General features: G+C 36.9%; 1 protein-coding gene across 9 annotated transcripts in view; it reads left to right on the forward strand.

Annotated features, from left to right (window-relative positions):
* CAPRIN2 (caprin family member 2) overlaps positions 1–25,195 on the forward strand; it is a 49,499-nt gene that overhangs the window by 14,934 nt on the left and 9,370 nt on the right. For 5 of the 9 annotated variants that reach the window (XM_080809944.1, XM_080809945.1, XM_080809938.1 and 2 more), the window contains exons 4-14: positions 1,023–1,109; positions 5,646–5,884; positions 7,416–7,498; positions 9,252–9,419; positions 10,762–10,805; positions 11,690–12,364; positions 15,021–15,143; positions 16,320–16,401; positions 17,793–17,848; positions 20,431–20,535; positions 22,577–22,723. In XM_080809944.1, coding sequence (XP_080666070.1) covers positions 1,023–1,109; positions 5,646–5,884; positions 7,416–7,498; positions 9,252–9,419; positions 10,762–10,805; positions 11,690–12,364; positions 15,021–15,143; positions 16,320–16,401; positions 17,793–17,848; positions 20,431–20,535; positions 22,577–22,723 — 1,809 coding nt within the window. The remainder of the gene's footprint in view (positions 1–1,022; positions 1,110–5,645; positions 5,885–7,415; positions 7,499–9,251; positions 9,420–10,761; positions 10,806–11,689; positions 12,365–15,020; positions 15,144–16,319; positions 16,402–17,792; positions 17,849–20,430; positions 20,536–22,576; positions 22,724–25,195) is intronic. The other 4 variants (XM_080809940.1, XM_080809941.1, XM_080809946.1 and 1 more) reach the window with 2 other exon arrangements.

Genomic DNA, 25,195 nt, shown 5'->3' on the forward strand with positions numbered 1-25,195 from the left:
CTGAGCCAAAACTGAGAGTTGGATGATCAACTGACTGAGCCACCCAGGTGCCTCAGATTTTTTGAAGTTGCTTATTCATCTGTGTGATCCTCACTATACTTCTTGTGTACTGTATTTGAGTAGTGAATCAGTATTGACAGGAATTCTCTTGGCTTATTGCTCCTAAGAACAACAGGTCTCTGTGACTTTATACCTTATAGATAGGAACTCAGCTTCAGCTCTGTTATTATAGCTCAGATTTCTAGTATAAAAATTGAATTTTTAGAGCACCTGGGTAGCTCAGTCAGTTAAGCCTCTGCCTTTGGCTCAGGTTGTGATCCCATGGTCCTGGGGTCAAGCCCCATGTCAGGCTCTCTGCTCAGCAGGGAACCTGCTTCTCCCTGTCCCTCTGCATGTTCCACCTGCTTGTGCTTTCTCTCTCTGTGTCAAATAAATGGATAAAATCTTTTTAAAAATTGAATTTTTATATTTAGTTTTTAGATTCTTTATTTGGAGGGGGTGGGGGCAGAGTGGGAGAGAGAATCTCAAGCAGGGGCTCAGTCTGACAACCCTGAGGCCATGACCTGAGCCAAAACCAAGAGTTAGACACTTAACTGATGGAGCCACATAGGCACCCCTAAAAACTGAATTTTTTTTTAAAGATTTTATTTATTTATTTGACAGACAGAGATCACAAGTAGGCAGAGAGGCAGGCAGAGATAGAGGAGGAAGCAGTCTCCCTGCCAGGCAGAGAGCCCGATGTGGGGCTCGATCCCAGGACCCTGGAATCATGACCTGAGCCGAAGGCAGAGGCTTAACCCACTGAGCCACCCAGGCACCCCTAAAAACTGAATTTTTAAATTTAACTTTATATAACTTCTATTAAATGCTCTATCTCCTTCCTGCTTTTTTGAGTATGTATAGTAAATGACTAGTTCATAAAGTTTTAAGTCTTCTCTATTATTTTTATAGGAACACTTAGATTCTGACATATTGGTACTTAGAAGTTAACAGAATTGATGTTTTCTTACCCTATTTGGTAGGAAGCGGTAGAAAAATATGAAGAAGTACTACATAACTTAGAATTTGCCAAGGAACTTCAGAAAACCTTTTCTGGACTGAGCCAAGATGTGAGTATGTTTTCTTTGCTTTTTCTGAAACCACTTTATTGATCTTGAGGAAAATGTTAGTGTCCATTATTGATGTTCAGTTATCATCCATCTAATGCCTGCTAATATTTTATTGGGATTGACAATAGCTAATGAAGAATTACTGTTTCCAGATTTCTGGAATCTCAAGAAAACACAAATGGTATCTGAATATGAGATACCATGAATAAATTAGTTCTCTAAATGTGTATTCACTGTGGTGTTACAGCGACCATTGAGAAGGGTAATAAAAGCTATTTAATGAATACATTTATGAGCAAGATTTTATTTATTTTTTTTAAGCAGTCCTTTTTTATTTTTATTCATTTATTTTTTAGAAAGGTAAGAGGGAGAGGGAGGGGCAGAGGAAGAGAGATAATATAAACAGGCTTGAGATCATGACCTGAGCTGAAGTCAGGAGTTAGACACTTAGCCGACTGAGCCACCCAGTCAGTTCTTTGGAAGAGATTTTAGAATATAGGTTTATAAATTTATGTAGCATAGGCTTATAAGTTTAGCATTATTTAACATATTAGGAAACACAATTGGTAAACTTTTTCTTGAGAACATGATAGTTAATACCAGGAAGATTTGTGATTGTTGTTAGAGTTGAGTCTGGTTTCACAGCTTGTTATATTCTTTGTGTTGGCAGTTGAAATTTTTATCTCTGACATATTTAGTTAGTAATTAATATGAAGACTTAAGCATTCATTAATGAAGTATTCTTAGCTGCTTTAGAATTGTATTAAAAGGCTCTTTAGAGATCATGTTTTAACAATTAAGGAAATTTTTTTTTTGTAAATTCGTTTCTGGGGTGGGGAGCATACTTCCTAAGATAGTGTCTCACTTTTTGGATATTTTTTTCTTTTTCTCCCCTCCCCTCTGGTTTTTATTTATTTTGAGAGAGAGACAGAGACAATATGAGCAGGGAGAGAAATAAGCAGATTCCTGGAAGAGTGCAGAGCTTAATGCAGGGCTGGATCCCAGGACCCTGAGGTCATGACCCGAGCCGAAGTCAGATGCTTAACTGATGGAGCCACCTGGGTGCCCCTGGATATTTTCTTCTTGTATGGTGAACTAAAATTCCCTTTTTTATCCTCTGGCATCAAAAAAACCTCCAAAAACAAAAAAAGCTAACATAATAATTTCTAGGCTGAAGACATCTACCATCTCAATCCTTGTAATATCCTTGCTTTCTCTGGATGTTTGACTTAACTTTCAGAAGGTAGTGTATAAATGTAAAGTAGCTGGATACAGAGCTATTACCTTCTGTTTTCTGGATAATTCTGTTAATGCAAGTTTAAGATTGGGGCACATAGGTGGCTCAGTTGAGAAGAGCCTCTGACTTGATCACAGGGTGGTGAGTTCAAGCCCCACATTGGGGGAGGACCCTACTTTAAAAAAAAAGTCTAACGGGCGCCTACATGGCTCAGTTGGTTAAGTGACTGTCTTCGGCTCAGGTCATGATCCTGGAGTCCTGGGATCCAGTCCCGCATCAGGCTCTCTGTTCAGCAGGGAGTCTGCTTCTCCCTTTGACCCTCCCATTCTCGTGTTCTCTCTCTCGATCTCATTCTCTCTCTCAAAATCTTTAAACAAAAGATAAAAACATAAAAAATAAATTAAAAAAAGTCTAAGGTGATACTAGTTCTTTTTGCCAACCATAGTGTATTTTAACTCAAGTTTACTCATATATCACTTAATTTTAGTACTTTCTGTGAATTCCACAGTTACTTAAATATTTGTAGGCTATTTTACATACTACTTTTAAATCAAGTTTTTTCTTATACATGTATGATTACCCCTCCCATGTTAGGTTTATTTGGTTTTGACCCACTTCACTGTAAGTAAATATTTCATCTCTTTCCTCTGGTTGGATGTTTGGAAGTTTACTTTTGTAATACTTAAAAAAAAATACTTTTTTTTCTATTACCTCTCTTTACTTGAAGTTATTTGATAATTTTAGTTTTTTATTCAGGTGTTTATTTTTTCAAAGTATGGTGGTTTTTTAAAATTTTTAGATTTAAATTTTTTTAAAAACACTTCCATGTACCAGGTACTTAATGTAAGTTCACTTGATTTTTACAGCAACCTAGGAAATAGATACATATATAGTGCCATTTTATAGATAAGAAATGTGATGCTCAGAACAAAAGGAAAAAATCACATTGCCAGTTAATGGTAGAGTGACTATAGGGCCCTATTTTTTGCTTCTAAGTACTGTGTTCTTTATACTAGGATATAGAATCTTTCTATATACATGTTCTTCCACTGCTCTTGTCTACAGGTAGTTACCAGTTCACCAAATTTTACTGATAACCATTAGGTTATTTTTTTTCTCATTTATACTGTGGGTTTACTTTCACTTTAGGTGAGGTGTTAAAGTACATTGGAACATACCTTAAAGCTGCTTGCCAGTTACCTTCTAGCATAGTAATTTTTGGACTTTCCTTTTACTAGAGTTTTTCTTTTGTCATATCTCTTTTTATGGGAGTCAGTTTTGCAGTGTATAACATTTTCTATCCCTTCAAACTAAATTTGGAAGCCTTTCTTTTCTTCCTAGCTGTATCTGTCTTCATGACATGAGCTCTGTCCATTGGTGATTTATCATTCTAAGAGGAATCAGAAGATAAATTTTATTATTCCATATGATTTGTTGATAGTGGTTTACTTCATGTCATCTTCCTTCTTTACAAATCAGTCCTCAGCTGAAAGAAGAGAAGAAAATGTAACCCAATATCTTAGTTTTTATAGAAATAAGGAGAAATAGGCTGTTGTCCGTAGTTTCCTGATTATGGTGTAGGAAACAACATACTTTCTTAGCACTTGATTGGTTCAGTAAATATTTGAGGTTCTGTCATCTGTCAGGCTCTCTGCTGGGCACTATTGATACATATTGGTAAACAACAGAGATATAGTCCCTGTCATCACAGATCTGAAACCTAATGGAGATACATCTAAATAAAAAGGTAACCATTTAATGTAATAGGTACTTTGATAGGGGAAGTTCAGGGTATCCTGAGCCTGTAAGAACATTTACTCTAGCCTTGGGAATGGCTAAGAAGAGTTCTGAGGTAATCATAGGATATAAACTTGAAGATGCCCTCTGTGTCAGTTGCTTTTCCTTGTACCATCATGAAATTGTCCCAGAAGAATCCCACTGTCTTGGAGAACTGGAATTGCCACCTCTATTCTCTTTCCTCCTCTCAAGCAGAAATTGGGAATCCTGTAGTTGTGGTAAATGTTATTGGCGTAAGTCCATATTGAGGTCTTGGAAAAAGCATTTCTGAGCCTTTGCCATCCTGAAAATATCCTAGCCCACATAACGCCAACCAGTCCATTTCTCATTCTCAGAATTTTACCTTCACTTTCTGTCTCTTGTCCTTGGTAGTAGCACAAGTTAAATTTATTAAGTGACTTTCATACACCCCAGAAAGGAATTAATAATGCCATAATGAATCTTTCCCCGAGGTTTCCTCCCATCTTAATCTGTTAGGATTTATGAACATGTCTTTTGTAGAGTTTTAAATATGATGATATACCAAATGCCTATATGCCTGCATATAGGCAAAATGTTCTTTTAGATTGTTGTTTTGTTCTCTTAATCTTCATAACTTGGAAAATATCCAGTATGATGGATATTAGAGGAACAACTGGGGAGAAGAGACCTTCTAGGTTTCTTACTGGAAATAGATGATACTTTTTATTAATTGGTAGTTTATAAATGGGAAGTGACTTCTGGGGCCCATGTGTTATGTCAGACTTTAAGGGATTATGGTTCTGAGCTTTAGAGTAGACTCAGTGCTGCTCTGTCTGCATATATATTTGTTTGATGGAAAATTTATGTTCTGCTAACTGACCGTATATGTTTGGTTAGCTAAATAATGAAAAATACAGCTCCATCCAGACTGATGAGCTATTATGAAAATATCTCAGTTTAACCTAAAAACTATTTGGCATGGATGTTTTAGCATTATGCTTATAAGACATTTTATTTCTGTTTGGTTTTCAATTCCTTATGCTTTGGCCAGTCACCTTCAGATTGTTGAAAATTGACCATTTCAGTTGGAAATATTTTCCTAGAATGAGAAATTTAAAAAAACCCAGAACTTTAAAACTGAAGCATTTTCTTAAAATCCTTGGCCTAAAAAAGGTTTGATATACATAAATAGGGAAAAGCTACATTTTGGGATTATTGTGTGTATCAGTGATAGGTACTTTGTTTCTTATCATGGTGGTGTCAGAGGTACTAAATACAACCTGGAATTTGGAGATGTTTGAACATTCTCAGCTCTGGTTACCCGAGGCATACCACCTTAATACTCTGTCCCTTCCTCAACTGAAAAGGAAAGGGGTTAAATGAACCTGTCAGTTTCACTGTGTGTGTGTGTGTGTGTGTGTGTGTTTGTATGGCATTTATCATCTGATCTCAACCCTTTGGAATTAGACTTTTGTGGGCTGTGAACTGCTAATATGGGGTGGTAGAGAGCTGTCAACTTTAATGAGCATTTGTTTTAACAGCTACTTAAAGCTCAGAAGAAGGCCCAGAGAAGGGAGCACATGCTAAAACTTGAGGCTGAGAAGAAAAAACTTCGTACTATACTTCAAGTTCAGTATGTATTACAGAACCTGACACAGGAACATGTACAGAAGGATTTCAAAGGGGGCTTGAATGGTGCAGTGTATTTGCCTTTAAAAGAACTTGACTACCTCATTAAATTTTCAAAACTGACCTGCCCTGAAAGAAATGAAAGTCTGAGGTAAGCTAATGAAAATATTTTCCTAAAAGAAAACATAACAATATTTTAGCCTATTTTTAAATTTTTTATTTTTATAGTATTTTTATATATATATACACATACAGATGTATGTATTAACAGTATATATGTATAGAGAGATTGAGAGAGAGAAATTAAGAAAATATTCATTTCATTTACCCTGGAAACATTGGCCAGACCAGACTGTGACAGGGTTGATATTGACGGGCTAGAAGGAAAGTCAGTTTGAATGATCTCACTAACGTGCTTTTTTAATTGTAACTTTGATTTAAAAAATGATACAAGTTTGCCTCTGTACAAGTATTAATTATAAGACTGATTATATGTTATACTTAAAGTTTTTTTTTTTCTTTTTTTTTTGTAATTACCTCGGGCACTTGTATTACCTGAGAGTCTTTGCCTTCTTACTACTGCTGTACTTAAGTGGAGGTAAATGGAATTTAACTTGGCCAGTATCACTAAACTTTCAAAGTGAGAATTATTTGGTGGTTGTCTTATGCTGTGAATAAGTACTGAGAAACAAATCTGATAATTTAAGAGACAAAGTCAGCAAATTGAGGCTACCCAATTTTTCCCCCTATGGCTATCCATTTGCTGTTTCTGGTTTGATGGAGGAAATCAGCTAATGAGTAGATCTCTGTGCTTCTGCTTTGTTAGATGCAGGTCCTTCCCGTGTTGTGTCTGTTGGCCATGCTAACGCACAGTCAGATTTCAGTTGTTACTGGAAATCAGTCCTGTATCGGGAGAAAAAAAACCTAATAAAACTTAATTTTAACCTATATATAGCCATATTTTTTTTATTTCCATTCTGATCGTCTAGTCCATCTATCTATTTGGTTGTTTCCTTCTCTTCACTTTAATGGATTTAGGGAGCGTGGCTTACTTTAATATGTATAAGTGAAATATAATTTGGAAAATGAACTGCTGTCTTTATTTTTTTATTTTTTTAAAAGATTTTATTTACTTATTTGACAGAGATCACAAGTAGGCAGAGAGGCAGGCAGAGAGAGAGAGAGGGGGAAGGAGGCTCCCTGCTGAACAGAGAGCCTGATGCAGGGCTCGATCCCAGGACCCTGAGATCATGACCTGAGCCCAAAACAGCGGCTTTAACCCACTGAGCCACCAATGCGCCCCTAAACTGCTGTCTTTAAAGTCAAATGTAGCTCTTAATATTGCCATTCCACTGTTCTTTCATCTAGGACATATGGTTGATAATTAATGACACTGCACTGACAGCCTTAAACTCTGCTTTGTCTATTCCTTAATAGATCTATTTGGTAAAATATTTTGTTTTAAGGGAAAATGTTTACATCTGAAATTCCTCACTGGGTATTTAGTCATCTTCTATAAAATTTGAACTTTTTCATTTTGAGAGAGTAAAAAGACAAAATTAACATTGAATGTCTTGACTGTTGATGAGCTATACTGTATAAATTGTATTGCTCCATAGATATGTATATATATGTATATATCTTTAAAACTACTTTGTGCTTCTGCTGCTTTTCCTTGTCAGTGTTGAAGACCAGATGGAGCAGTCATCCTTGTACTTTTGGGACCTTTTGGAAGGTAGCGAGAAAGCAGTGGTAGGAACGACATGTGAGTTTTCTCCTCTCTGGACTTATGCAGTAAATACTAGACTTCGTTTCGAAGTTTAGGGCTGTTTTGTTTGTTTTGATATTGAGGGCTGAAACTGTCAGTCCATTAGAATTTATATGTCAGGCAATACTACCTTCATTTGGAGAATGATCTCTGTTTAGTTCTCTTAAAAGCAGCTATTGTAAAAAAAAAAAAAAAAAAAAAGGCCGCTATTGTGCAGTTACACTCACTAGAATGGAACCTAAGTAGAGTTTTGAAGTGACAAGTCACTATGATTTGGGAACAAGAGCTAAAGACTCATACTGGCTTAACCATTTTGGGGTTCAGTTCTCTGCATGGTAGTACCTTTTCTGTTTAGGAATCTTAAATCCACACATTGTTAATAGTAAGGCTTATCTACCAGATCTAAGAAAATATGAATGGTATGGGTACATGGTTTATTGAAACATTGTTGTCTATCGATCTGGAAATGATCTAGAGAGAAAGAGTCCTTTTGGCTTCCTAATAGACTTTGGCCAAATGACCAAGTACAAATAGACATGAAGTGCATAGGGGTTTTTTTTTTGTTTTTTTGTTTTTTTTAATAAGATTTTATTTATTTGACAGAGAGAGAGGGAACACAAGCAGGGAGAGTGGGGAGGGAGAAACTGGCTTCCTGCTGAGCAGAGCGCCCAATGCTGGGCTCCATCCCAGGATCCTGGGATCATGACGTGAGCCGAGGGCAGACGCTTAATGTCTGAGCCACCTGGGCACCCCGAAGTACATAGTTTTGTGTACTAGCTTAGGATAATGAAAATGCTAGAAGTGAGTAAACATTTTTGTTACTAGCGATTGCTTCCTTTTAAAAAATAAGTATGCAGTATAACTATTCAAAATTCCTAAGTCCTTCCAAGTTTAAATCATAGAAATTTTTTTCTTGGTTACAATGCAAAATGATACGAATAACTTTGGGGGACATAGTTTGGTGGTTTCTTATAAAATGCTTACCATGTGACCAAGCAGTTACACTCATAGTACCCAAGAGAATTGTCAACGTACATTCACATAAGTACTTGTACATGAATGTCCATATCAGCTTTATTAATGATAGCACCAGACTGAATGCAGCCTAGATGTACATCAGTTGATAATTGACAAACAAAATGTGGTATGTCCATACGGTAGGATGTGCTCAGTAATAAAGGAATGAAATGTTGATACATGCGACAACATGGATGTGAATCTCAATAATTATGCTGAGTGAAAGAAGCCAGACCAAAAAATGAGTACATAGTGTATGATTCCATTTATATGGAATTCTAGAAAGGATATAACTAGAATGATAGCAGGTCCGTGGTTCCCCAGGGTGTAGGTGGAGGGGATTGATATAAAAGGGGCATGAGGGAACTTTTGAATTGATGAAAATGTTTTATATCCTGGTTCTGGTGGGAGTAACGTCCTATGTTGTATCTGTTAAAACTGTACACTTAAAATGACTGAACCCATTTCAAATGGTGGAAATGGAGGCCCAGAGAAACTTAAGTGACTGCTAAACTTTGAAATTCTGATCTTTAAAATTTCTTGGGGTTCAGCATAAAACAAAGATGTACTGCGTATTTACTCTTCATGGTACTGACCAGTTCTTTGAATTCCCCCAGTGTAGGATATTATGGCATACTATAACTAGGATAAAATTATGTTAGGATTTCTGTCCAAATAATTTTCACGAATTGTTAGGTTATGTGATAACTAAGTCTTAATCACTCTTTCTTAGACAAACACATGAAAGATCTGCTGTCTAAATTGCTGAACTCAGGCTATTTTGAGAGTATCCCAGTCCCAAAAAATGCTAAGGAAAAAGAAGTATCATTGGAGGAAGAAATGCTAATAAAATCAGAGAAGAAAAAACAGTTATTGAAAACTGAATCTGTCAAAGAGTCAGGTTTGTTGTGATCTCCGAAATTCTTTAAAGTGGTTGCTTTTTTAATACTTAACACAAAATGAGTCAAATCATTGTAAAAAGATTGCCTTATTTTGATTTGTCAGTTTCTATATGCATGGAAATACCTATTTGCAGCAGGATAAACTTAGGTTTAGAATATGTCTGTAGGCTTTATTACCATATTTACAGATTGAACATTAGCAGAAACATAAGGTTATTCTTTGTTATAAGAGAATATACTGTTCAAATGAGGCCTTTATAGAATTTGAATGGATTTCTTTATTAAACTCTTAGTAAGATAATTCAATTTAAAATTGTGTAAAATGCTCATAGTAGAATCCAGAATGGTGGTAGAATGAGAACAGAAATAAAGTTAACATATTTGGAAAAAATGTGTCAAAGTCAGTGAAGGGAATAAACTTTTCAAAATTCCACTTTTCTGGGGGGGAAGAGATACTTTGAATCAGTGTCACTCTTGTTCTTGTTTGTTGGGACTCCATTTATTTAGAAAATTCCACTTCTGTGTAAGTAGTCCAGGGCAGGGTTCCAGTAGCCTCTACTAGCACGGTTCACGTTATTTCTCATGTTTATTTTCTCTTAGTTCTCTCTCTCTTTTTTTTTTTTTTTTAAAGATTTTATTTATTTATTTGACAGAGAGAGATCACAAGTAGGCAGAGAGGCAGGCAGAGAGAGAGGAGGAAGCAGGCTTCCCGCTGAGCAGAGAGCCCGATGCGGGGCTCGATCCCAGGACCCTGGGATCATGACCTGAGCCGAAGGCAGAGGCTTTAACACACTGAGCCACCCAGGCGCCCCTATTTTCTCTTAGTTCTTAACACTAAGTCTGATGCTTTATTGTCTCCATTCCCTTACCACCTTCTATCCTTAAACTGGCTTTTAGGAGGCCTTTAAGGGCCTCTAAGAGGCTTTTAAGGCCTGTATTTCAAGCTGAGATGACTAATTTTTACCCCATGGCTTGGAGCTATAGTTTCAACTTGAAAGGAGTTGTATTTATGCATAAGAAGTGATAGCCTTATTTTCTTTCTTTCTTTCTTTCTTTTTTTTTTTTTTTTTGACAGTCTTACTTTCAATCAAAAATCAGTTTATAGCTGGAACTTGACTTTAGAAAAGTGGCATTTAAGGAGAGTTACTACCTTCAGCTAGCTTCAGACCACATGCTTTTGACCAACAAGCAATAGTGGGGATTACTCCCGCTGTAAATATATTTCATTGTACTATCCTTTTCTTCTTACTCTTCTGAAATATGTCACTAGAATGACTATAGTTGTAATCAGTCTAAAAACATTTGGTTTATTTAGTACTCAAGGGAGTATTATCTTTCCAGAGTCTCTTATGGAACTTGCACAGCCAGAGATACAACCTCAGGAGGTAAGTTTCTGAAAGGTAATTTGCTGATTTTGGTTTTTGAGACTTTTGTATAGTGTGTTTAGGAGCTGAGGCTCTGACACTAGATTTCTTAAGCTTGAATACCAGCTTGCAGCTTACTTAGCTTAGTGACTTTGGGTAAGATGTTAAGCCCAACTGTGTCTGTTGTCCTCATATATAAAATGGGGATACTAATAATGCCTGCGTCATGTTACTGTGAGGATTAAAGGAGTTCAGTTCTAAATTGCTTAGAATTTGGCCTGGTACACAATAACTGCTCAAGTGTTAGCTGCTGTGCTTGGCCCTTGTGTTAGAATTTAAGATGGGTAGGATTTTGCATTTGTCAGAATTTACTCACATTGGTAATTGAATATTTGTTCTCTTTCTGAAGTGACATTAAAATTTTTGGAAGCTGAAAAGAATGGAAGAGTCAGAGTCAAAGTACAATTGATATGTAATAGAAATAAAAGGCTGGTAATTCAGGAAACGTAACACTTAAGTTTAAATAGTGTAAATGTGTATACTTGAACTATCCTCTGCCTTAACATTTTAGGGAGTCAGGTGGGTAGAGTGGTCTAAGGTTGGCAGAGGCAGAACAACCATGGTAAAAGAGCCTGAATCAAGCAAACTTGGCACTGTGATGTATAGTTTTAGGTGAGTCAGGTATAGATTGCTACTTTTGAAGTATTGAAGGTGGTATTTCTGTTAATTGATAGAAAAGGAATGGACAAAAAAGTAGGATGGTCTTTTCAAGTATGATAGGGACGGAAATTTCCCATTAGCATAGTGACTCAGACCAATGGACATAGGAATACTAACAGAATTCAGTGTTTCCCTCAAGGTCTTTTACACATTTTGTGACTCAAGCACGTTTTTTTCTCTGCTAGTTTCTTAACAGACGCTACATGACAGAAGTAGATTATTCAAGCAAACAAGATGAAGAGCAATCCTGGGAAGCAGATTATGCTAGAAAACCAAATCTCCCCAAATGCTGGGATATGCTTACTGAACCAGATGGTCAGGAAAAGAAACAGGAATCCTTTAAATCCTGGGAGCCTTCTGTTAAGCACCAGGAGGTATCAAAGCCTGCAGTTTCCTTAGAACAGAGGAAACAAGATCCAAAACTCAGGTCCACTCTGCAGGAAGAGCAGAAGAAGCAGGATGTCTCCAAACCCAAGCCAGCTCCTAGCCAGTGGAAGCAAGAAGCTCCTAAATCCAAAACAGGATATATTCAAGAAGAACAGAAGAAGCAGGAGACACCAAAGCCTTGGCCAGTTCAGCTGCAGAAAGAACAGGATCCAAAGAAGCAATCTCCAAAGTCTTGGACACCTTCTGTGCAGAATGACCAAGACATCACCAAGTCATGGACCACTACCGTGTGTGAAGACCAGGATTCAAGGCAGCCAGAGACTCCAAAATCCTGGGAAAACAATGTTGAGAGTCAAAAACACCCCTTAACACCGCAATCACAGATTTCTCCAAAGTCCTGGGGGGTAGCTCCAGCAAGCCTCATACCAAATGACCAGCTCCTGCCCAGGAAGTTTAATACAGAACCCAAAGATGTGAGTTTGTTCTTATCAGTCTGCTTTGGTCAATGTAGGCATAAATAAAAACTTGTAATAATTTTTTAGTCCTCTTAAAAAAAAATCTGTGAGACCCATGTTAAATATATAAATTATTTCACTTAATTCTTTAATGCATAGTTTATTGTTTTTCCTAGAAAATTGGAAGTAGACCTAGTTTGTGTTTTGAGCCTAACCTGAGATGAAATTTCCACAGTTAGAACATACTGTTTGAATGCCATAATTTTAATGACATGGTATGACATAAAAATAGTGGATGGTTTGGACAAGATCATAATACGAACAAGTCAGAAAAATAAAAGCATGTCATAGGATGAGGGGCTTTTTTTTTTTCTTCCATTTTTTTTTTTTTTTTTTTACTATATTTCATTCATTATCTTCCACCTGGCACACAGATGACTTCTTCTGACAGAAGTTACACTTTTCTGTATTTTCTTGTTTCTCTTTCACTCATTTGTAATCATTCAGATTAGTCTGTATTCTTTGGTGGTTTTGTGGTTGCAGATATTCCAGAAGGTGGGGTAGGACCTGAATTAGTTTTGTTTCTGTTTTGAAATGAGAATTTTCTGGAGATGGAAACTATAGATTTTAGTATTCTGTAACTAGATTTTGGAGTATGAGATTTAGTTCAAATATAAGACCTTATTCTATTAATGATAAATAACCCATTTCAGGAAGATAAGACTTATAATGAATAATCCTTGGATGTACTGCTACTTAGTTTATTAAATTACAAGGTATTTACTCCTATTGAAATGTAAAGTTATTTCAAGCTTGCTTGCTAAGAAATGTGAACTTCTCATCTTCCCAGTGTTTTCAGTCTCTAGTCTCTTTTTCGTAATGTTCCCTGTACTTCCATGTCGTTTTACCCAGAGGCTTTCTGATAAATCTTTGGTCCTCTAACAGTAGGAAGAACATTTATGTGGAGAAATCAAAGCATTGCATTTTATAAATAAATTGTCCCTACCTTTTGGCAAGAGAATTTTAGTGTTGTCTCCTTTTGCTTGCCTTTCTTCCTCTTTTCTTCAAATGCTGGTATCAATTTTAACTTCTTTCTGACCCTGTAGAAGATTGATAGTCTTGTTTCATTAACCAGACATCACATAACAGTAATTGTGATATGATAACTATTTTGAGAAACTTATTTTAGAAACCAGTTTAGTATTTTAGTAAAGCTGTTATAAAAAACCTAATTTAGGGGCGCCTGGGTGGCTCAGAGGGTTAAGCCTCTGCCTTCGAGCCCTGCATTGGGCTCTGTGCTCAGCGGGGAACCTGCTTCCCCCACACCCCTACCTGCCTCCCTGCCTACTTGTGATATCTCTCTCTCTGTCAAATAAATAAAACCTTAAAAAAAATTAAAATAAAAAACCCAATTTAAAATTCCATTGGGGGGGGTGCCTGGGTGGCTCAGTGGGTTAAAGCCTCTGCTTTCAGCTCAGGTCATGATCCCAGGGTCCTGGGATCGAGCCCCACATCAGGTTCTCTGCTCAGCAGGGAGCCTGCTTCCCCCTCTGCCTCTCTGCCTGCCTCTCTGCCTACTTGTGATCTCTGTCAAATAAATAAATAAAATCTTAAAAAAAAAATTCCATTAGGTATTGCAGTGCTGAGCCTTTACCATACCAGAATATTATGCTATTTGTTGAATAACGTTTAAAATCAGTGCTTTGTTGGAAAGGCCGAAACTCATTTAGTTTGCTTTTAATGGTACAGACGGCATTATATTGAAGTTGCAGGGCCTTTTCAGTGACTGAGAGGACACTTTTCTGTACAGTCTGTCTCTCTGTCTTGCAATCTCAGCTGTCTAGAACATGAATAAGTACAGTCAAAGGCAAAATAGAGTTCCAAGTTAAGAGACTAGATAGATAATGTGAAATGAATCACTAAAGCTTGTACTTTCCTCTTAAGAGTCTTTCATACCTTCACTTAGGGTCTCTTAACTCTTATGACGGTTTGGACAGACAACTGTGTGACTTCCTGGTGAATTAGAAGGTGAAGAGCTGGTCCGGTAGGGGGAGGCACACTGGCAGCTGTAAGAAGTTAACTCTACAAGCATTAGGTCTAATTCAGGGTATACAGCATTGTAAGTGATTTAGTGTAAAGGCTAGCCTCTTTATAAACATAAGTAGCCCCCCAAAGTATACTTACTTGGTAACAAAATGTAATAGCATATTTCCTCAATTTTAGGATGTATATGTACATATTTTTACACCTTAATGTTTCTGAAATCAGATGTTTAACAATGGGGTGTATATTTAACGTGGTAGTAATTTTTCCTCTGGGAAAGAATCATTTATGTGTCTTACAGTTAGTGGCATCTTAAAAGGACATAAGCTGATTATCTACAATGAAAAAATTTTGGCAAGGAAGTTCTGTTATTTTCGTTCTTCCCTTTAAAAAAGGGTGTTTTAGAAATATTCCATTAAAGGTGTTCTGAAGAGGAAAAAAGTGTTTAAAGTTGGCTTAAATTATTTAGAGAATGCATTTATGTGGAAATTCTTCATCTAAGATAAATCTGATAAATGGATTTTGCTATGTGTCTTGATTTCATTAAGATGCAGCGATAGCTAGCTGAGTTTACTGAATTAGGATGTTGGATGTGAATTTCACTCTTACACATTATGGATTTATTTTGTAGGTGCCTAAGCCTATGCATCAGCCTGTAGGTTCTTCCTCGACCCTTCCAAAGGATCCAGTATTGAGGAAAGAAAAACTGCAGGATCTGATGACCCAGATTCAAGGAACTTGTAACTTTATGCAAGTATGAGTCATTCTTAAATGAATCTTGATTGATATTCCTGGGCCTACTGGTTTCTGATCTTAAGCATTACAATGAAATTGTTAAGAGCATAGATTTTGGTGTTCAGAATATGGGTGAATCCTGGCTCTGCCGCTTCCTAGCTCACACAGCTCAGGAAGGCTACTTCACTGTTTCAGTGTCTTTTGAAAAATGAGTTCTTATTCCTAAGTTTGTTGTGAGCAATGAACTAAACATTTAAAAAGTATAAGTGCTTAAATAATTTCTGCTGTAGATCATTGGTAATTTCCACTCAGACTATGAGGACCTGCTCTGCTTGGTATCTGGTAGGTGCTGTTGTGTGTAGAAAATCCCAAGACATTTATTGCCTTCAAGAAGTTGTTACTCCAGTTGTAGAAGATTGTAGTGTTATGGCAGTAGTTAGGTGCTAAATTGTGTTGTACTGAGTCTTACAGAATTTCAGAATAGTATGGTAATTACTGAGGGAAGAAGTAGACAAATAAGATATTTTTGTGTAGTAAAAAGATCCTGAATTCTGGAAGTAGACCTGTGTTTAATCTCAGTTCTGCTATTTACTAGTAGTAAAATCTGTGGCAAGGTATTTAGCCTGTAACCCTCTACTTGTAAAATGATGGAATTCCTTGCTTACTTAGGTTACTTGAAGATAAAGGAAAAAACTAAAGTGGTTACTACAAGGGTAGCTTAAGTATTCAAAATGTTGGAAACATTTCTGGGAGCACCAGGATAGGCAGATGGGAGAAGAGAATGGTTTCTCATTAGGAAAGGTTTAATAACAGCATGAGCTAGTTTAGTGGTTGAGATAAGATAATTAAACCCTCATTGGTTGGGCATAATAAAAGTGAGGTTATAGGATTAATGCTTATGTTTAAGAACTCAGGTCAAGTGGGGTTTTTTTTGTTTTTTTCCCCTCAAGGTAAGCCTTGGTATTACTTGACATAATTTTAAGGTTTTACAGTTACTTAGATTTTATTTTTAACTCTTTTTTTTCCTCTTAATGAAGACTAAGTTATTAACATTTTGTGATAGTTACTAGCTAGATTCTTTATAGCTAATAGCTATGGATGACATCATGAATAATTTAATGGTATTAGCTTTTTTTTTGTATTAGCTTTTAAATGAATAATTGTTTCTAGTTATGATTTAAAATCTTGTCTTTAGGAATCTATTCTGGATTTTGACAAACCTTCAAGTGCAATTCCATCGTCACAGCCGCCTTCAACTACTCCAGGTAGCCCTGTAGGTATGTACTCATCCTTAATATTCAGAATAAACATGCATAGGTTTAATAGTTGTTTTCTTTTACAAATAATTTTATAAGCGTTAGACTATGTCTTTGTGCTAATTTATTCTAAATGTATCTATATCTCATCAGTTATGTAAGGGTAAATTACCATTAAGATACTAGTATACTCATCTGATCTGTTTACATTTCATTTTATTTATTTATTTTTTAGAATAGTTTTTTTAAAGATTTATTTATTTGTAAGAGAGAGAGAACATGAACAGGGGGGAGAGGCAGGCAGAGTGGGAAGCAGGCTCCCTGCTGATCAAGGAGCCTGATGCGGGACTTGATTCCAGGACTCTAGAACCCAGGTGTCCCTCTGTTTGCATTTTAGGGAAAGTCTCCAGATGTTTGAATGGAGATGTGCAATGGCTGTTTTTGCAATATATGTTTTTTTGAAGTGACTGGAGTCCTTTCCACTCCGTAAATCTAGTGCGGAAACTTTTCAGTCCTCATTATGAGTGAAATTGCCTCATATTAACTAATGATGCAGCTTAGAATTGAATCTGATCTGTTGTTCAAACTTCAGACTTCTTGCTCTATACTCATTTATCTCAGGGGAGGAATGAGGTAATTAAAGCCATAGTCCAGTTTGTAGTGAGGAGCAGACACCAACTAGAAGATTGGTATAGTAATTCATGGGTGAAGTAAGGAGAATAGAGAGTAATTAACAAAAGTGATGGACATTAACAAGAAGAAACTAAACCAAAACTGTATAATTGAAAATTAATATACATGATCAAAGAGGGGCTCCTGGGTGGCTCAGTGGGTTAAAGCCTCTGCCTTCGGATCAGGTCATGATCCCAGGGTCCTGGGATCAAGCCCCACATCGGGCTCTCTGCTCAGCAGGAAGCCTGCTTCCTCCTCTCTCTCTTGCCTGCTTCTCTGCCTACTTGTGAACTGTCTGTCAAATAATAAAATCTTTTTTTAAAAAAATATACATGATCAAAGAGAAAAAAATCTGGAAAGACCTACGACTCAGCTAAGACTTACTTTGAAACTTGGAACTTGACTGTAAGTAGTTGATTACTATTCATGATAGCTCAGATTTTATCTTCCAGATTACTATTACTAGTTAGTTTTTAGAGTAGTAGTTCTTTTGGGAGACTTGGAATGCTGCTTTTGCCCCTCTAACCTTAAAGCATCATTATATATTATAGAAGGGACTAGTATTCTGTTCATCACTGATCCTCTGACTTTTTAAAGCTCTAATAGAAAATTCATGGTGAATTTGGGATCTAGTTCTTCCAGCACTGCTTTTTTGGTAAAGTGATAACTTTACTTTCCACTCAGTTGATATGCATAAACTTTTCTCCTCAGTAGTTTACTGTTGATTTCACTCTTCGCAGCGTCTACAGAACAAAATCTATCCAGTCAAAGTGATTTTCTTCAAGAGCCATTACAGGTAACTTTTCTAAAGTAATCTTTTTTGGCTATTCAGGGAGGAAACTCTTGGTTGGGTAAGAATGATTAGACTTGCTGATTTCTAATATACTCTACTAAAATACTGAAAATAATGTTCTAGGGATATCTAGTTTTTTAAATTAAGTACAACTAGTCCTCGAAAGGTTACCTAACGACCATGGGGAAGAAGATATCTGTTAGAAAAGAGAAGGCTAGCTGACTCTAGTAAGGAAAAAACAAGTCTGAAGAATACAGAGGTTCTTTGGGAATCTTTCTTTGCCATTGAGCTCCCTAAGTCACTTGGTATAGCAGCATTTAAAGGATCTAAAGAAAGTTACTCATTTTGATTAACCCATGGTTAGCTAATCTCCTACCTCCCTCCATACATAAGAGTTAACCTGAGGGACCAGATCTTTGAGATCCCTGATGCCACATTGCATTTCCATCATTAGTAAGTTTGAGGTTTGCTGCTTTTCTGCTTATTACTTAAAAAAAAAAAAAGAAAGAAGAAAAAGAAAACCAAACAAACTTCTCATGATCTGTCTGAAAACCTTATGGCAATTTTCTTAACAGTAACAGCTCTGACAGGTTAAATATTTTGACCAGATGGCTCAACAGTTGTTGCCTTCCTGTCCAAAAACTTCTGAGTAAATACCATTTGTTTATAGTGGTTTATATTTAGTTTGATAAGGTGTGGCTCAGCTTTCAAAATGGATTTGTTGAGTTGAGTCCCTCACCCCACTGATTGCTTTAAGGGTTCCATTTTATTTTGTTTTAGCTGTTAGGTTCTACATGAGGCTTTCATTTGACAAGTTAAATTTTTTTGAAAAGCCACTGGTCTCGTGTAGCAGTTCTCAGGGGCAGGTCTGTGGGTGGCTGCATCAGAAGCCCTTGATCACTTCTGTTTCTAGATATCACCTTAGACCTGTCAGATCAGAATTTCCAGGGGTGTTTTCTAGTCATCTGAATTGGTAATAAGCTTCCTGGGTGAATCTGCACACCCATTTTTTTGGGAGCCACTGGTCTCCAGCTCATGTTTACTCCCTAATACCTAAAACTACCTTCAGCTGGTCTGCTTAACAATAATTTGTAAGCAAGAACTACCATAACTTCTGAATAATACTGATGTGAAGAATGTGTCTCTATTTTGTTGGTAAGTGAATCTTTTAACGAAAATTGAACAGCTTAAGTATCAAGTGCCTTGAGTTGCCTTAACAACTCTCTCGGGCAAGAGAGAGTTATGTCCCCACAACAGCCAGGCCCAATTCTTGTTACTTTAGTGAGAGGGCCAGAAGAAAGACCTAATTTTAGAAACACTATAGCCTGTAATAGTTCGGATATTTTGGTCAGATCTAGATTATTCCTATTTATTTAGGTATATAAAGTGTTCCAAAGGATTTAAAAATGATTTTTCTTAAGACCTTTTTAAAGTTGGTCTCCATTTCCTTCCCAGGAAGTGGCTTTTCTGGTGACCACCTCTAGAAGGTCACTGATACATAACTGCTCCAGATATTTGATAGCCATTCATTAGTTTCCAGTGTACCCATTATGTTACTTGGGCTTCTGAGAATCACATCTCAAAGCATTTAGATAAAAGGAGTAGATTCATTGATACTTCAGACTGTGCAATTGCTAGACTTTTGTAGATCTCTCTATGTTATGTTCTAATATCTTTGTGCCACAGAATTCTAGCCACTTCAGGTATTTTTTATTTTTTAAGATTTTTATTTATTTATTTGACAGATCACAAGTAGGCAGAGAGGCAGGCAGAGAGAGAGGAGGAAGCAGGCTGCCTGCTGAGCAGAGAGCCCGATGTGGGGCTCGATCCCAGGACCCTGGGATCATAACCTAGCCGAAGGCAGAGGCTTTAACCCACTGAGCCAACCAGGCACCCCTTACTTCAGGTTTTTATTGGTGATAGGTGTCAAAACCTTAGTTCTGCTGTGCTCTCAATTTTTGTTTTATAAATATTAGCTTTAATTTTTGTTTCACAAATATTATTAGCTTTAATTTTTTGTTAGAATTTTGATGCCACTGTGATTTATTTATCCTTTCTATTTGTACTTCTACCTATCTCTTTAAGACATTGGGAGCACTGAGCGAAAGCATAGTTAGTAAGGTCCCTGGCAGAGCTGTGCCTGGAGTGTTACATGTACGCTGTGCTGCTTCTGGTGAACTGCTGTTGAGTGCCAGATGGAAAATCTGGCCCAGGTTTCCAGGGCCAAGAATCTTGACCAGTGAGAATGGGATTAGATGTGTAGCTTTGGTGACCATCCCTGGAAAGGCAATTTAGCTAACTTCTTGGGTTTAACTCTTAGCTCTAACAGTTAATTTTTGTGTGATCTTGGGTAAATTACCTAACCTTTCTTTGCCTCTTCCTTTTTGTCAATAAAATAGGGATAGTTGTATCTACCTCACAGCGTTATTGTTAGGATTCAGTGTGTTAGTATGTATAAAGTGTTTGGTATAGTATTTGGCACTAGTGAGTGCTTGGTAAGAGTAACAGGAAGCCTAAGGCCCAAGAAGTAAAAAGTGAACAAAACATGTGTTTTACAATGCCTTACTATATTTTCCTGTGTCTAGGCTGCTGCTTCTTCAGTTACTTGTAGCTCAAATGCTTGCTTGGTTGCTACCGATCAGGCTTCTTCGGGATCTGAAACAGAATTTATGACCTCAGAGACTCCTGAGGTAATAAGAGACCAATTGTTTAATTTCTTTTTCTGTCTTAAAGAATAGCAGAACCAGCTTACCTTATGCATTGCAAGCACAGTCAGTTGAATGATTTAACATTTATACTTTACTCAAGTATTGCTTTCTGTAGATATTGTGGTTTTGGAGCTTATACAGGTAACTTTGTTGTGACTTTGCCATATAAATAGACTTAATAGTGGTTGCCTTATCAGATAAAATAAATATGTCTGAATTGCTGATGTCAAAAAAGGTGAAAAGTTCTAGGTAGGATTAGTTCAAGTTTCTCACTGTATTTATATCGAAGGAATCCTTAGTGGAAAAATCTACTGTAACTGAAGGCTTAGTAAGTTTCTAGTGTTAGTATTAGCACTGCCTCAGTTGGAAAGAGTTGTATTCTCTTTTTGGGTAATTTTCTCAAGAGCATTTTGACAGTACAGTTGACCCTTCAACAACATGGGTTTGGGCTGCGCGTTTGTTGTTTTTTTTTTAATGAATATAGTATAGTATTGTAATTGTATTTTCCTTATGATTTTCTTTTTTTTAAGTTTTTAATTCCAATTAGTTAACATACAGTGTACAATTTAGTGATTCAGCACTTCTTAAATCACCTGGTACTTATCACAGTAAGTGCCCTCCTTAATACCCATCACTCACTCAACCCATCTCCCCACTCCTTCCCCTCTGGTAACCATCAGTTTGTTCTCTACAATTAAGAGTCTGTTTATGGTTTATTGCTCTTTTTTTCCTCCACCCTTGCCCGTTTGTTTTGTTTCTTAAATTCCACATATGAATGAAATCACATGGCATTTGTCTTCTCTGGTCAACTTATTTTGCTTGGCATTACACTCTCTAGCTACATCCATGTTGTTGGAAATAGCAAGATTTCATTCCTTTTTTATGGCTGAATAGTATTTCATTGTGTGTGTGTACGCACACATAACTACATAACACATTTTCTTTACCCATTCATCAATTGATGGGCCTTATGATTTTCTTGACATTTTTCTCTAGGTTACCTTATTGTAAGAACACAGTATATAATACATACAGCTTACAAAATATGTATTAATAGACTTTTTATGTTACTGGTAAGGCTGCCTGTCACTATAGGCTATTAATAGTTAAGTTTTGGGGGAGTCAAAAGTTCTATGCAGATTTGACTGTGGTAGGGGGTGGTCAGCACTCCTAACACCTGTGTTTTGCAGGGGTCAGCTATATCAAGTTTGTGCTTTCAATTCTAAAGTGATAGTTTTTGCTAAGTTTGAACAAAACCTTGAAGTAGATACAGCAAGATACCATGAATTTTTGGATTAATTTAGCAACTCTTAGGTTTTATTATTTTTGGTTAACCATTACACAAGAGAATGTGCTCATTATAGAATATAAGAAAATACACATTACACATTAAGTTTTATGGTGCATACTTGGTCTAAATTAAAATTACTTGGTTCCTCATGTTAAGAGGAAAGTATGACCAAGTGAGTCACAGCGCTCTGCTTCATAATCTGATTGGGATTGGTTTTTGGTAATCTTTTTAAGCCTTTGGATTTGTAATCTGTTATATCAAGGACTTGCTTATTACTATAGGCAAGGATTATTTAAGTTAGATCAGGTTTGGTTTTCTTTTTTAGGCAGCTGATTTTCTTGAAAATCAAGAAAAATTAACACTGACTAAGCAACTAACCTAAGATTTTTCTTAATTCTTCTATAGGTTTGAAATAATATTCGATTCTTAGCTGGAAAATACCATTTCAGGGTTTGGAAAGGACTAAGTAGTCATAAAAAGTTGAGCACCTCATTTGTTAGACTGATTAATAGTAAGACTCGTTCACCTAGTCAGCAAGCTGTGGAAAGCAAATGCTAGTGTGCATCCTCAGCAGTTGGGATTTGAAATTGTAAGCAAAGCCATTCTTCTGCATTCCTGTGTCCAAATGTCATCCTATAGAACTTGCTGACTTATGCCAGTCTGGGGTTTAGTGTAAGTTAACTGCTTGTTATGTGGCAGGTGATTGGCTGATGCTGCATTTCTTCTCCCTAGGCAGCAGTGCCCCCAAGCAAGCAACCGTCTTCACTAGCTTCTCCAAATCCTCCCATGTCAAAGGGCTCTGAACAGGGCTTCCAGTCACCTCCAGCAAGTAGTAGTTCAGTAACCATTAACACAGCGCCCTTTCAAGCCATGCAGACAGTGAGTATGAAACGTGAATGTTGACTGCAGTTCATTATTCCTGTTAAAAAAGGCATTATTTCTCTTATATCCATTACTGGGTACTCAGTATGTGAAGAACTTGGCCTTTGTATTACTCTTATTTGGGTTGATAATTTACTTTTGTCCAATGCAAATATTATTTGTAGTGGAAGAGTATTAAATCCAAAGCTTTGAGCATTTTTAATGGGTATTTTATCAGAACATTTTCCCCTCTCAGAAAATGAGTCGCAGGCAAAGCTGAGGATCCATATTAATTAAATGAATTGTGTGGCTGAGAAACAATTTTTTTCCCTCCCACCCGCCCGCTTGCTTGCTTGCTTGCTTGCTTGCTTGCTTTCTTAAGATTTATTTGAGAGAGAGCACAAGTGGAGGGGAGAGGGTGAAACCTAAGCAGACTGAGCTTGGAGTCTGACACAGGGCTTGATCTCATGAACCTGAGATCAGACCTGAGTGGAAACCAAGAGTTGGATGCTTTAACTGACTGTGCCACCCAGGCGCCCCGAGAAACACAATTTTCTGTGAACAGCTTAATAATACTAACCATTACTAATATCACACTAGTGGTGTTCCGTAGCATCATACCTGAAATATAGGACACATACTTGAGTGTTCTGTCATTCCTGAAACTTATTTTGATTTCATCTTGGTCTTCTGCTGGTTTTTAGAGAATTGTTCCAATTTGGTATTCTGAATTACATATTCCTCTACAAATTGTTTAAACCTTTTTTAAAGGTAATAATACAACTGTGTTTATATGTTTATTCTGTGAAACAGAATAGTATAAAACAGCTCTTTAGGGGAAAAAAATCTTAGCCAATAAGTATCTGACGATGCTTTAATGCCCCACTTAGGGTACTTTTGAGTGGTGGAGGGGTGGAGCTGGTGGAGTGGCCATGGAAAGCAGGTACAATGCAGAGAGATAGATTGATAAATTCAGACACCTGAATTCACTGATCTTATCACTTCCTGCTTAGGCACTTGGGTCTCTCAGTTTTTGTTTTCCCTCTTACCCTGTCAGTCCACCCTGTACAGTATTGTCACATTTGTTTTACTAACTTTTTCCTCGTTCCTAATTAAAAGCAAACGGTGATCTATTACAGAATGCAATTGAAAAGTCCTTTGCTTGACACTTAGTAACTTTCGAAGTCTGGTATGACCTTCCAGGCAAGTTTCGTGTACTTGCCTTGTATATTCTTGTCCCAGTACCTTTTTTGCTCATGCCAGTCTGTCTTCTGTACCTGTTTGAATCCTATCCAGTATGAATTGGTTCTCATTTGTTCCTATATTTGTTCATTCATTCAACAAACAGGTAGTAATGAAATCAGACACGGTTCTTAATCACTGGGATTGGGTTTTAGCAATGAAAACGAGACAGATCTTTGTGCTCAAGAACCTTATATTTCATAGTAGAGAGCTTGAGAGAAAAATATTCATACATATAATACTGTCAAGTGCTGTGTGTTATAGGAAAACATGGAGCAGGGTAAGGGGACTAGAGAGTAATGAAAGTGCTGTTTTATAGACAATGGCCAGAGTCTGGACAGGTCTTTGCCTGCCATATAGTAGAAACTTGGGAGATTTTTTCCATTCATTTTTAATTTTTGAGAAAATAATCTTGCCCTGTGTAGCTTTCATTCTCAGTATGCATTATAAGATATTCTAGCAGTGGAAGATTAATTTTTTATTAGGAAGATTAATTTTTGGATTTATTTATTTATTTATTTATTTGACAGACAAAGATCACAAGTAGGCAGAGAGGCAGACAGAGAGAGAGGGAGAGGAAGGGAAGCAGGCTCCCTGCTGAGCAGAGTGCGGTATGCAGGGCTAGATTCCAGGACCCTGGGATCATGACCTGAGCTCAGGGCAGAGGCTTTAACCCACTGAGCCACCCAGGTGCCCCAAGGAAGATTAATTTTTGTACTTGAGTTTATATCTGTTAGAAACCAAATAGAAGTGTTTTCTTTGCCATAGTAAAATATGCATGACATAAAATTCAGTGTTTTACCATTTTTAAGTGTATAATACAGTGGCATTCAGTACAGCCACAGGGTTATATAGCCACTTCCACTATTTCCAAAATGTTTCCATCATCCAAAACAGAAACTGTACTCATTAAGCTGTCACTCTTCATTCCCCCCTCTCTCCAGCTCTGGTAGCTTCTTCTACTTTTTGCCTCTATGACTTTCACCTATTCTAAGTACTCATATGAATGGGATCACAGTATTTGTCCTTTTTGTGTCTAACTTGTTTCACTTAACATAATGTTCTCAGGGTTTTCCGTGTTGTATCATGGATCAGAATTTCATTCTTTTTTCATGGTTATACTGCCCTTTTTTTTTTTTTTTTAAAGTAGGCTCCTCACACTAGAGCCCAGTATGAGGCTTGAACTTACAACCCTGAGATCAAGACCTGAGCTGAGATAAAGAGTTGGATGCTTAACCGACTGAGCTA

The sequence above is a fragment of the Martes martes genome (assembly GCF_963455335.1).
Source record: "Martes martes genome assembly, chromosome: 8".
NCBI classification, from domain to species: Eukaryota; Metazoa; Chordata; class Mammalia; order Carnivora; family Mustelidae; genus Martes; species Martes martes.